The 13,167-nt window shown below is 60.6% G+C and overlaps 3 protein-coding genes across 3 annotated transcripts in view; 1 reads left to right on the forward strand and 2 right to left on the reverse strand.

Moving 5' to 3' along the window:
• The window catches only part of METTL27 (methyltransferase like 27), a 123,223-nt gene extending 120,186 nt beyond the window's left edge, over positions 1 to 3,037 (forward strand). Inside the window, exons 3-6 of the mRNA XM_026063641.1 lie at positions 15 to 143; positions 213 to 348; positions 446 to 538; positions 1,021 to 3,037. Coding sequence (XP_025919426.1) covers positions 15 to 143; positions 213 to 348; positions 446 to 538; positions 1,021 to 1,259 — 597 coding nt within the window. The 3' untranslated portion in view covers positions 1,260 to 3,037. The remainder of the gene's footprint in view (positions 1 to 14; positions 144 to 212; positions 349 to 445; positions 539 to 1,020) is intronic.
• A 1,140-nt stretch (positions 3,038 to 4,177) lies between these two features.
• Positions 4,178 to 4,852, reverse strand: LOC112965021 (claudin-4-like). Its single transcript, XM_026063691.1, has one exon. The coding sequence runs from the start codon at positions 4,820 to 4,822 to the stop codon at positions 4,178 to 4,180; it is 645 nt and encodes a 214-aa protein (XP_025919476.1). The 5' UTR covers positions 4,823 to 4,852.
• Positions 4,853 to 9,203: 4,351 nt separating this feature from the next.
• Positions 9,204 to 12,906, reverse strand: LOC112964991 (claudin-4-like). The gene is given in 4 exon segments (XM_026063642.1): positions 9,204 to 9,947; positions 9,950 to 10,053; positions 12,493 to 12,598; positions 12,862 to 12,906. Coding segments are annotated over 4 exon segments (999 nt in total).
• Positions 12,907 to 13,167: the final 261 nt, after the last annotated feature.

The following is a 13,167-nucleotide window of genomic DNA, read 5'->3' on the forward strand; positions in this document are numbered from 1 at the left end:
GCCTCTTCCCGCAGGATGTGGCCGCGCTGGAGTACCGGGCGCCGCACCTGGCCGCCGCCTCCCTCGCCTTCGCCTTCCCCGCGCCGCCCGCCGAGGCGCTGGTCCTCGACGTGGCCTGCGGCACCGGGCTCGTAGCCCAGGAGGTACCGGGCGGGCCGGGGCGGGCACCGGCGGGCGCCGGCGGGAGCTGACGGCGCCGCGTGTCCCCGCAGCTGCAGGGCCAGGGCTTCCGCCAGCTGCACGGCGTGGACGGCAGCGCGGGCATGCTGGAGCAGGCGCGGGGCACTGGGCTCTACCGGGAGCTGCGGCGCTGCGTCCTGGGCCCGGAGCCCCTGCCCGGGCCCGCAGGTAACGGGAGGGCGCCGGGGAGCCCCCGGGGCCCCTGTGAGCCCACCGGGAGTGGGCCGCCCCTCGGCCCCGGTGACCCGCACCGCTGTCCCCGCAGACCGCTACGACGCCGTGATGGTGGTGGGAGCGCTCGGCGAGAGGCAGGTGCCCTGCTCCGCGGTGCCGGAGCTGCTCCGCGTCACCAAGCCAGGTGAGGCTCCCGGTCCCCCGAGGGACCCGCCGAGGGAGCGTCCTGCCTGGCGGGACCAGCCTTGCCTGCGGCAGGGCAGGACGGGGCACCCGGGCCCCTGCAGCGCAGCTGGCATGGGACCAACACGCAGCCTTGTCTCTGCCTTGAGGCCTGCGCAGGGACATGCGCTGGCACCCTGATTCCCTGCCTGGTGGCAGCTCTGTTGCAGCTAGCTGGCTGGGGCCAGGCTCGGGAACGATGTCCTGCCTGTCCCCTGCCTGCTGGCCTCATGCCCTGCCAACCGTGGTGCCCTGGCCTGGGTCCTGCATGGCCGCTTCCCCTGTGCCCTCCATGCCCACCCCGTGCCCCCTTTCCAAGGGACGCCTCTGTGGGGTGTCGAGCCCCCCTCCCCAAGGTGCGCTCGTGCCCCGGGTAGGAGAGCGGCTGAGCCCGGGCATGAGGGGAAGAGCACTTCCCTGTCCAACCCGCTCCTCTCTTGGCAGGAGGCTTTTTGTGCCTGACGACGAGAAGCAATGTTTCGAACCTGCGTTACAAGGCTGAGCTGCAGGGAGTGCTGGACAGCCTGGAGCAGCAAGGCGCCTGGGAGAAGGTCTTGGTCCAGGAAGTAGACCAGTGGGAGAGGGCCACGTCCAAGGAGGAGAGCACCCAGGGCACGGACTACATCTCTGGGGTGGTCTATGTTTATCGAAAGTGTCCAATCCCACCTGTTGAGGAGGGTTAAGGGCCCAAAATGGCTTGGGGAATGGAGGTTGAGCATTTGGCCCTTGTAAATTCTCACCCTGTTTTGTGTGCCTTCCATCCCACTCAGCCAAGCAACCCTGTCCCAGAGCAGGGCCTCAGCTGTGGGGGTGACGATATTTCAGGGGAGCCATCAGAGCCATGAGCTGGAGCAGCAACCTCCTGTATTCAGCACCTCCTCACATCACCTGCCTGTCTGAGCTCTCTGCTCTTGGAGGCCTGTCCCCTTCCTCCCCCAGCTTGCGAAAGTGCTCCTTTGCCAGATCCTCTGCTGCAACTCATCTGAATTCTGCCCAGCTCATGGTGCTGAAATGGCCCCTGCTTACTCCTGAGGGACTGCTTACTGCCAAAACTTCCCTCATTCCCCTTCACCAGCTCCTTCCCTGAGGTCAGGGCCCTGAGGATGTTGCTCCTCAGCTTGGGAAGGCTCTCCAGGTTTCACTAGGTCTCCTAGACCTTAGCTCTGACATTCAGGTACCTTCCCCAGCATCTTGATTCCCATCCTTGCTGTGACATCTCGCAGATCTGTCTTGCTGGATAGAGCTGTCTCCTGTCTGGGTTACCTCCTCCCCACGTTGTCCGCTTCTTAGCCCTCCCACAGGGCTATGGTCAAACTCTGGATCCTTCTTCATTCTCCCAGCTGGGTACCACTGCTGGTGGGTCCCCATTGACATATGCTGCAGTCTTCCTCCTCATCCTCCCTAGGCCCTCATCTCTACCAAGAACTAATCTAGCAACTACAGTGGGGCATACCCTGAAGGGCAGGAGGCCTCAGAGTCTGAACCAGGAACAGCTATGCCAGTGTAACGCCCAGCCTAAAACAGCTTTCAAAGCACCACATCCAGCCTTTCATCCCTCCATAGCTGCTTAAGCCCTCATTTTCCTACAACTTGACAGTTAATGGTCTGCATGGAAAATGAGGCTGGAAGAGACCTCAGGAAGTTGGTGGCTGCTCCCTACCCAAGAGCCGGCTCTGCCAGACTGTGCCCATCTCCTTGCTTGCCTGGCCTGTTCCCCAAGCCCGTTGTGGTGGTGCTTCCACCCCCTCCTCTTTGAGTGCTTCCTTGGGAAGTTTTGTACTCAGATCTCTTGCTGGGATTTTTTGTTTGTTTGTTTTTTAGGCCTGTTTCTGCTTGTCCTGTTCCCATGGACATGAAGAACAGGTTATCTCCTTCTTCTGAGCTCTTCCCCAGCTGCAGATGACAGTTGTGTGTCTCTGCAGTTCAGGCTGAGTTGCCCCATTTCTTTTAGTTGCAAGTAGCAGTTTGTTTGCTCTGCTTCTACCCTGGTCCAGCCAAAACCACCAGGGAGCTCAGCCCAGCGAGCCCTCAAGTCTGTCTCTCAACCTTAGAAATACCTGAATGCTTCTGGGGCTGTGCCCGTCTGGGGGATCGCATGTCTCCAGCTGAAGCCAGGCCCATGTCAGAGGCACACTCAGCCTTCCCTGTATTCTCCAGTGGTTGCCATCTGCTTGTGTCTGGCCTGGGATCTGTATTTAACTCCCAGGTCCTTTCTACTTGTCTGGTTCCAGTCCTGTCCCCAGGGTTCCCCCAGTGCAGTGCCATATGTGGGTGCTGCTGGCACAGCTGTGCCTGCCACCAGCTCGGTGGTGGGGCATGCCGTGGTGGTTGCTGGCAGCCCCCACCACCCTGCAGGCAGCTGCTTGCCCTGCTCTGCTTTCCCCAACTTATTTTTTTCTTATATTACCTGGACACCATCCCCTGGGCATCAAGTCAGGCAGGCAGTGGGGGGTTGTGGTTGTCCCAGTCCCACACTTGGCATGTCAAATAAATGCTCTGCCTCTGCTGTCTGCCTGGATATGTTGCACCCTGAACACTGGGACTGTTGGCTCTCCTGCATATCATGGCATGGGGACAGGAAGCAGGTTAGCAGCTGGGCTAGGTTTGGCCTTTCTCTGAGTGCTGGGCACCTGCTGGGCCTGTTCTGGTCTAGTAACCTCGACCAGCGGGATTGATTCTTTCCCAGCTCCTGGGGTCAAGATGACCGGAGCAAGCTGCGATGCTGAGTTCTGTATGGCAGGGAGGTGCTGTGCTGCCAGGGCCAGCCCTTGAGCCCATCGCAGCTGGGGGAGACTGCAATGGGGCTGCCTGACATCCTGCCTCCTGGCTCCCATTGCCCTCTTTCTGCCTCAGTTTCCCTGCTCCTCAGGCCAGCTGTAGGCATCACCTGCCCAGAAAACCAGGGTGCACAGTGAGGGAACTGCATGCAGGGGGGAGTGCCCTGGCCTGCCATGGCTCCTCATCAGGCACGAGCTTGAGGCCAACAGGGATGTGTGTGGATGCGAGTCCCTTGCCAGTGCTGGGGAGATGGTGTGCCATGTGTTGGGCCAGCATCTCCCAAGCTAGCAGCAGTAGCAGCAGGTGTGCTGGAGCTGGGAAAAGCGATAGGAAATATCACCATCCTCCCCCCTCTACCAGTTCAAAATGAGCCCAGACAGCCTTGGTGGCACTGAGACATTTATAAATGATCAAGGAGCAGCCAACAGCATCTGAGGAGATCATGAACGCAGCCCCCTGCCCACATGTGGCTGTGTCCCATGGGGGACTGCGGTGGCAGTGCCACAGGGAGAGCAGGCTGTGAGCAGGATCCAGCCACCCCCTTTCCCTGCAGGGAGAGGGGGGGTCCGCACATGATGGGGGGCAGGAGGGTGACAGCATAAGCCTCGGTGAGGTTGAGAAGGGGATGGGGCAGGAGGAGATTGTGCACAGGTAGGGAGGGGACTGGTGGGATAAGGGCAGATGGGAGCTCTGGGGTGGGATGGGGACCCAATAAACCACCACCCCCAGGCTCAGTGGTGTTTTCCTTTGAGCTGGCAGCTCTGGGGCCTTGCAACCAAGTGGGAGGGCTGGATGGGGAACAGCTTTTCCCAGGAAGGGCGTCTCACACGTAGTCTTTCATGGGGTAGCTCATAGGGGTACAGGTCTTCACTGCTCTGTACTTCTTGGGGTAGGGATCCTGCTGAGCCGGGGGCGAGGACCAGCACAAGATGCCTCCGCCAAAGAGCAGGAGGGCACTGGAGGCCCAGCCTATGTACAGGGCAGCCCCCAGCTCTCTCTTGAGCGCCGCAGGTACCATGGGGTTGTAGAAGTTGTTGACAATGGTATTGGCAGACCAGGACACAGGGATGAGCAGCACAATGCCAGCCACGATGAAGATGGCACCTGCCATGGTGGAGATCCTCATCTTGGCCCCCGTGTCATCCATGAAGCGGGTGCACTCAGCACCCATGATGCCAGTGAGGAAGGCGAAGAAGGCCGCAATGATAGAGGTGATCACAAGGGCGCGGGCTGCTTGCAGGTCGGAGGTTAGGTCCAGCAGCGAGTCATACGCTTTGCACTGCATCTGCCCTGTGCTCTCATACACGCAGTTCATCCACAGGCCTTCCCAGAAGACCTGGGCCACCACGATGTTGGAGCCGATGAAGGCCGTCACCTTCCACATGGGCAGCGCACAAGTGAGGATGGTGCCAAGCCAGCCCAGCATGGCCAGCACCAGGCCGCTCAGCTGCATCGTCACCGTCTCCATAAGTGGGGCCTGCTGGGAGAGGGCACAGCAGTCACACATGGCCCCCGGCCTGGGCCTGCTCCGGCCGGGGTTGTGGGGGGGGGGGGGGTTGCCTTCATGCTAGATGCATCCTGTTCCCCATCTGCATGGGAACGGCTGCAGGCCACACAGGACCATGGGTTGCATTGAGCAGCCAGCTGCAGGCCAGCATGCAACGTGGTGCATTGAGCATCCAGGTCCTGCAGAGGCTGAGCTGCAAGAGACTGCATGAGCTGTGCTCACCCAAAATGTCCCCAGTGTGCCTGAGCACAGCACGGGGCAGTTCTCCATGACTGCCCCATCCCAGCTAGGCCGTGCCCATGCACAGCATGGGAAAGGGATGGGAAGGATTTGGGGGAGTGGGTCTGTGCAGTGTGGGCAAGGGGCTTGCTGTGCCCATCTGGACAAGCAGCAAAGCACAGGCCCCCCCTCACTAGCCCCTTGATCAACCCAAGTCCTGCCTCCGCTATGTGGGCTCAGTGTGGCCACGGTGGCCAACCCAGAAGGACCACCCTGTGTCCTGGTCCATCAGAAGTGGTTCAGCTTAACTTACCTCCCCAGCTCCTTGTGTCTAAGGAAAGCATGCTGCAGAGGGCACCTGGGCCGGGCACCACCCCATGAGGCAGCCCCCCCTGCCCTCACCGCGACACTTGTCACTCTCAGTTCAAGGGTAGGTTTTGCTTTGCCCTTGCCTGCTGCATTGCAGCGCCCTTTGGACCCAGGACTTCCTCTGTGGGGCGCTGGAAGTAGGTCAGAGCTCAAGTCTTTTTCTGATACTGACTTTAGTGCTCAGCACTTTCAGTGATACGGGCTCTTCTTTCTCATCAGGAACAGCACAGAGAGCCATCCTGGAGGCAAATCAAAGCTGGTCATTCCCTTGGAGGGTTAAGTGACCAGAGCCAGGTGGGTTGTGCTTGGCTAGATGTGGCCACTTTGCTCCACATGCACAGCCCAACTCGCTGCTCAGCCCCATGGGGAGCAGAGCTCCATACTCCCACGGCACAGATCCCACCAGGAGCTGGGCGCTGGCATGGCTGAGGGTGCTTAGAGGGTGCTTGCGTGTCACCACAGCCCAGCACCACACGCTCATGCCATGGCCCATGGTGCAAGTGGCTGGTAAGCACCTTCCTGCAGCCAGCACCACCTGCAAGGGACAGAGACCTGCGTTTGTCCACCGAGAGCAAGCGCTGCACAGCGAGGCTGGATTTTATGGAGCCAGAGCAGTGCCAGGGGATTGGCAGTGCCATGTACGTGTCCGGCGCACCCTGTGGCAGCTGCACAAGGTTTCACCTCCGTTCTCTGTCCCTGGTTTCGGTTTCTGTGGCCTCTCCTTCCTGACTGCTTTCTCACTCCTTTCTGGGCACCTTTCAGATATCAGCATCCCCAGGGAGAAACCCTGGGCAAACCCCTGTTACTGGAAGGAGATGAAAAACTCCAAGGTCTGCAGTGCCGGCAGAGTCCAAGGTGAGCAGGGCCACAAATTAGGCCTTAGCTACGGCTGGATCAATGCAGGCACCTGCAGCAGGAGCTATCCTGGGGTGCCCTTCCCAGCCAGCCCAGACCTGCTCCAGTGTGGCTCCTCTGGCTGGAAGAGTCAAATAAAACATGGGCCCATGACTGCCCCCATTGCCAGCTCCTGTGGAGACACCAGCATTGCAGATGGCTTGGGGGCAAGCAGTGACCCAGCAAATCCCTGTGCGAGGCCTGCGGGAGCCTCGCGCTCACATTTTTGCCCATCTACCACCGTTCCTGGCACCACAGAACTATGGGAGCATTTTGGGGGTCTCCATTTCCAGCATTCCCACTCCCAGCAAAGAGAAGGAGGGAACCTGTGAGCCCTCAAGGCTCCAAACCTGGATGAGACACCATGAGCCTCACACATGCAGCGTGGGAGATCTGCTACAGGGCAGGCATAGTGCAAGGGTGCTGCCAGCACTGCCACGGGTGACCTACGTGCAGCCCACCGCGAAGGCAGTTGAGGGAGCCCCCGCAGAGCCAGGGCCACCGCCAGCACAGGCTGCCCGGACCTCACTGCTCCCGAGCACCCTTCAGCACTCCCACACCGTGAGACTCGAAGGAAGGAAGTTCCTGGGGCCAGATTACGTGCCGGGCTGGGTACTGCCTTGATTTGCACTGCTGGAAGCAAAATAGGCAAAACATCTGGCTTTACCCACACCTGCCAGAGCTCAGCCCCATGGTGCTCCCAGCCCTGGGGCGCGGGGCCACGCCAGCACTTACCTCCTCAGCATCGCCCCTTCCTCAGCAGCACCCAGCACCCAGACTGCTATGCCTGCTCAGCGCGGCCGGTCGGCCCCCCGGTCTGGCAGGGAGCACAGCGGCACGGGGGTGCCAGCCCCGGATGCCTGGGGCCCTGCGACAGTGTCAGGCCAGGCGTGGAGTGTCCCTGCCCACCCACCCACCTGCCCACCATGCGGGGACCGGACGGCTGGATCCCTGGGGTCACCTGGCACGCGGGGAGGAGAGCGCGGCGGAGCGGGGCAAGCTTGGGCGCCGGGTGCCAGGGCTGGGATGAGGCCACGGAGGCCAGACCGGGAATGAAGAGTGGAGGCCAGGGCAGAGGCTGGGATTGTGAGAGGCTCCAGAAAGCAGGAGATTTGGAGGTATTTCAGGCCAGTGTTCCTAGGACATGGGTGTCCGTGGCATAGGATCCAGCAGGACCCTGCTGTCCTGTGACTGAGGCCAACACTGGAGAGGACAAAGAAAACGAAGCACAGCGGGGTCTGAGCAGCTACCATTTAATGTGGGATGTCTGTGCTGCAGCGGGCAGACGTTACCACGGCTGGCGGGCACAGACGGCAACGCGAGTCACCCTGTCCTGTCCAGATTCATGCCCGGCGGCCAGGAAAGAGCTGGCCTGGGCACCCTGCACACCTGCCGGCTGCTCGGGGAGGTGCATCCAGCCCAGGGTGCCCGTCCACAACTCTGCCGCTGGTGAGGGGGGCTGCGGGGCTCAGTGTGCCCCGTGCCGCAGGGTCAGGCCCCAGAATTGGTCCCCTGCATGCCAGGACCACCAACAAAAATGCCCGTGTGCAGCCCCTGCTCGCCTGCCCAGCTCTGCTCCTGCCTCCCCAACCGGTTCTCCCAGCCAAGCCGCTGTCTTCCCACTCCCAGGATAATGATACCCCCGCCCCAGGGAGCTGCCGAGAGGAATAATAAATACGTACAGCTACACAAATAAAAGCTCCAAAAGTAGGTCAAAGTAAAAACTCAGGGCAGAGGGGGGACGAGAGCCCCCAGCCCCCCTCCAGACCATGCCGGGGTTTCCCAAGCCACCGTGTGCCCTCGGGCAATGTGAGGCTGAGCCACACGGGAAAGATTTGCTGTCACCACTCGCTACCCTGCGGTGTCCCCACCACCTGCTCCGACGGACGCACGCTTGAGGCGTTGTGGGTTGGTTTACCCAGCATAGCTGCCTCTGCAGCAGGGCTTGGGCAAACCAGCCGGTGGATGCAGAGACGCGGTGGGGACGGAGCCCCATGCCACCTGCACGGACACCAGGGACAGGCACCTGGGAGTGCTCAGAGCCATGACACAGCACGGCACACCTCGATACCGGGAGTCAGAGACCTTCGGTTTTTCCAAAGACGGTGCTCTTGCAGGGGCGCGGCTGGGTTTCCCCTCCTGGAGACGCCAGCTCGGGACAACGCATGCCGGCAGCAGGGACAGAGCTGCCAGCCCGGGGAGCCAGGGCCCCTTTTCCAGCAGGTTGCAGAGGGAGGGCAGGCAGGACAGGATCTCTCTGTTCTCTGTCTCAGCCGAGATTAAAGATCCAGCTTCAATCTCCGGGTGAACAAAGGCAGGTCTGTCTGCTCTGCCTGCCCCTCCGCGCGGGCGCAGCACCCTTTCCTCCCGCCCCGCGAGCGCCATGTCCCTGGATGCTGCAGAAGCAGCGTGGCACAGGCCCAAGGGCAGCCTCAAACCCACCAGCAAGGAGGGTCAGCAGGCCAGGCTGGACTCGCCACGGGACCTTGATGGTTTCCCTCTGCTCCAGCAAAACAAGCTGCAGTGCTGGATGCTTAGCACTGGGGACCACACAGCCCCACAGCTCTTGCTGGTCCTGGCTCCCTGGGGACACGCGGGCAGCCACCCCACTGGCCCGGCTGCAGGGAGCAATGCCAGCCCCCAGGCTGCCCTGCAGCGCGGGAGCTACTGAAAGCCCCCCAGCAGGGGCATCCCTATGACAGGGTGCAGAGCAGTCAGCCGGGCTCAGCAGCCGCCGCAGCTCGAGCAGGGCAGCGGGAGCCTGGTCGCGGGGAGTCTGCATGGGAGAGAGGCGTCTGGGTTATGTGCCAAGCCGTCAGGTTGCCAGGGGGGAGCAGCCCTGTGGTGCGCGGAGCAGTTCCTACACGTAGTTGCTGGCTGGCACCGAGCGAGACGCCGTGTACTTGGCAGAGTAAGGTTTCTCACTCCGCCCGGGGCAGGTGCAGCAGAGGATCCCCCCACCAACAAAGAGCAGAACAGAGGCTGCCCAGCCGACGTACAGGGAGGACCCCAGGTCCCGCTTCTGGGACTCTGTGACCAGCGGGTTGTAGAAGTCCTGGATGATGGTGTTGGCTGACCAGGAGACAGGGATGAGGATCATGATGCCAGCAATGATGAAGATGATACCAGAGACGATCATGACCTTGGCCTTGGCGGTGTCGTCCTCCACACAATTGGTGCACTTCCCTCCAGCAATGGCGAGCAAGGTGCCCAGCACAGCCAGCACGATGGCGATGACCACGAGGGCACGGGCAGTCTGCAGGTCCTGGGGCAGCGCCAGCATCGAGTCGTACACCCTGCACTGCATCTGCCCCGTGCTCTGCACCACGCAGTTCATCCACAGCCCTTCCCAGATGATCTGGGCCACCACGATGTTGTTGCCGATGAAAGCCGTCACCCGCCACATGGGCAATGCACAGCACAGGATGGTGCCCAGCCAGCCAATGACGGAGAGGGCAATGCCCAGCACCTGCAGCCCCATGGATGCCATCGCTCACTGCCTGCTGCTCGGCCCGCACCAACACGCGTGCCTGGCTCCCACAGCGCAGTGCCGGCTGCCGGGACCATTGGAGGTGTTATATGCCTTCGCCGAGGGAGGAGTTCCAGTTCCCTTGCTCCATCCGGTCGGCACAAGACGAAGGGGTAAAACCAGTTTCCCGAGATTCCTCCACTCACATTTCTCCCCACAGCAATGACACTTAATATTCCTGCTGCTCCCAGAGAAGGATGCAGGGAACGGGGATCAGGCCTGCCTGGCACAGGGAGAGCAGAGCAGGAATGCTTCCTCCCGCCTGCCGTTCAGCAGATGCCCAGATAGGTCAGGAGGAGGCTCCAAGGCTCAGCTTGAAAAGCCTTGGGGGACATGTGATGTTGAAGAGAAAGAGCAAGTGTCCAGGGATCAGGATTTTCTGCTGTCCTCCTCAGTGTGTCCTGCTTCGAGACCTGGATGGGGTCACTTCCGACTTTTGCACCTCAGTTTCCCCCCAGCTCGTGGGGCTGCTGGTCCTGCCACCGTCCACTGGCTATGTCCATGGAGCACAGCCCCGCTGAGCTTCCCCATGCCGGGGGAAGCAGCACGCCTCCCCCGCCGGCGCACCACGGGAGCCTGCGGCCCATCCTGCTCGGCTCCATTCCCTGCTGGGGCACAGGCAGCTCTTGTTTGTTCCTTGGCGTCTGATGATCGCTTCCCATCCCTCAATTAGGCCTCGGGCAGGAGGTGTCGCCACCCGCCACCGAGACCCACAAACCGGTTGGAGCTGCTGTGGGCTTGCCGCGGAGGAGAGCCGGCGCTGCCTGGGGCGAGGGGAGGGGGCAGACCCCACAAACCACCCCACCTTTCCCTTCTCTGTGAAGCCTGAGTTCACACAACATCCCTCTTTCCCAACACAGCCAGCTGCGGGCATCCCACCGCCCTGTTCGCCATGCATCTGGCACTGGCCGGGTATGAGGTGCAGCAATGGGAGGGCTGATCGGCACAGGGAACAGGGCTGCACGGCGTGGGCATGGTGGTCTGGCCTTGAGCCACATGGGCTGCAAAGGGCAGCGGCCTCAAAATTGAAGCAGGGCGGCAACGATCCGTCACCCCGGCTCATGGCTTGTGGGAGGAAAGAGCTGCCCAGAGAAGGACTTACTGCAATGCAGGCCCAGCATATGGCTTGGCCTCGCTTTGCAGGAGCGCGAGGAGCGTGGGGCAGGCGGGTGGAAGACGGTGGGGAACCCTACAGGGACCCCAAGACAAGCGGCAGAATCAGCCCCCAGCAGCGGGAGCAGAGCGAGGGCAATGCGATCTGGCTCAGGGCGGTTCAGGCCTGGGAAACAACAGAAACATGCATAGGGAAAGCAAGCAGCCAGGATGTAAAGCAGCCGCTTCCCAACCCACCTGCACAGCTGTCTTGCAGCCGAGCATTTTGCTTCCTGGTTTTCCTGTTGCTGTTCAGGACATGCAGGCTCCCAAGGCTCACACGCAGCATGTTCCCAGGTGAACCATTCGTGTGCACCAGAGTCCCTGCTTCCCAAAGGGTAATGGGTACAAAATGAGGCAACCACGGAAGTCTCTCCTTATCTCCTGGTCCTGACCCAAGAGATGTGGCTCACCAAGAAGGGAAAGGGTTCAGCACACCCAGTACCTGGCCTAGAAGAGAGAGCCAGCAAATGTCCCTGCACAAGGCACAGGTGAGACCACCAGCATTGCAGGAATCATTCAGCAGCAGCATCGAGGCATTGCAATGCCACAAAGCGCCCTGAGTGCGCTAAGATGAGCAGAAGCCAGGTGCTCAGCACCCTCAGGGCAGCAGGGAAGCCGTGACCGCATGGTGCTGACAGCGTGGTTAGGCATTTCAGTACACACGGCACAGCTGGCCGTACCCACTGGCTAAGCTCTGTGGATGCTGTTTGGGAGCCTTGGGACTCAGCCAGACCTGTCCTTCTTTAATCCATGAGCTGACACATCTCCTCTCTGCATCCTCCTGCTCCCTAGTGTGGCCTCTGAAGCATCTCCACCAGTAGCACAGGATGAGACCAGACAGCCCACAAGGACGGACAGACAGACAGACATGCACAGTTACCCTTCCAGCTTAATTGTGAGGCTTTGGAAAAGGCAACTCAGCCTGAGACTGTCTTAGTTTTTCTGAACACTCAAGTGCTGGGTGGATAAGTTATTAAGAAACCTCTTGTAGGGCCAAGCCTGAGCTGTGGGTTGCAGGCAGGCACTGCAACCGGGTCAGAATTGTGAACTGGGGGTGTGGGGAGCCCAGCCCCTGTCAGGTGCTGAGTTTGGCTGTGGGGGAAGGCTGGTCCAGGCTGCTCCCCAGTGTCACTCACCAGGCTGAATTCCTGCTGAGGAAGTGGGATGGAGGGCTACTGCTACGATTTAATTACTTGTGCTAATTGTTCAGTGCAATAATCTCTTGAGCCGACTGACTGTGGTGTGCCTTGGATGTCTCTGGGCATCACACCAAATGATGTGTGTGCAAGCAGAGAAGACCTGCAGTAGAAGGAAACAGCCCTGACAAAGCTCTGGGGGCAGAACCACCCCGTCCCTGGGTACAGGGGATGATGGGGTAGGGCAGCCAGGCTTTGAGGCTCTTGTCCCAGGCAGCAGGATGTCGTGTCCATGCCCATAAGGCTGATCGCACCAGTACTGCACTCACCAAGGACGGTGGTACCACCACCATAGCCATGCACGAGCACAGGCTGCAGCGTGTTGGTGCTGCAAGGATCCCAGCCAGTGCCTGGGCTCGGGATCTTTGCATCTGGCTGAGGCAGAAGCCAACAGTCAGGAGATGAGTGCAAGGGAGAGGCAGAGTGCGGGTGCTCAGGGATGAGGGCACTTGGGTCTAGCTCCAGATCATGGCCCAGGAACCTGGCCAGGAGCAAGCCAGTATCCTCCCGGCTCTGCCCACGTGCATGCACAGCTTAGAGAAGGGGGAACTGAGCAGGGAAGGACATGGGAGACCAGCCCAGATCTCTGTGCTGCCTGTTTGGAGGAGGGATTTGGTCCCCACCCAGACTCTGTTTACCCAGAGATGCTCCTTGGTCTGTCTCCATTGCTGGATCACCCACATTGTTTGAATACCTACTTGCCCCTTGAGCCAAAGAGAGTGGAGCCTAGTGGTCAGGTTCCCTTTAATCTGCAGGGGAGCAGCAGGGACTGATCCACCCCACTCCAGAGCATCCTCTGGCTGGGGCACTTTTCAAGGAACGCAGCACCGGGACTTAACTCTGCCCAAGGCTGAATGTTGTTCTCACCTCCCAGATTGCTGCTCTAACCACTAAGTTATTTGGGGTTGGAGACAAGCACACACACACGTGTGCACATATCTACA

The sequence above is a fragment of the Apteryx rowi genome, unplaced genomic scaffold (genome assembly GCF_003343035.1).
Source record: "Apteryx rowi isolate R43461 unplaced genomic scaffold, aptRow1 scaffold_20, whole genome shotgun sequence".
In the NCBI taxonomy this organism is placed as follows: domain Eukaryota; kingdom Metazoa; phylum Chordata; class Aves; order Apterygiformes; family Apterygidae; genus Apteryx; species Apteryx rowi.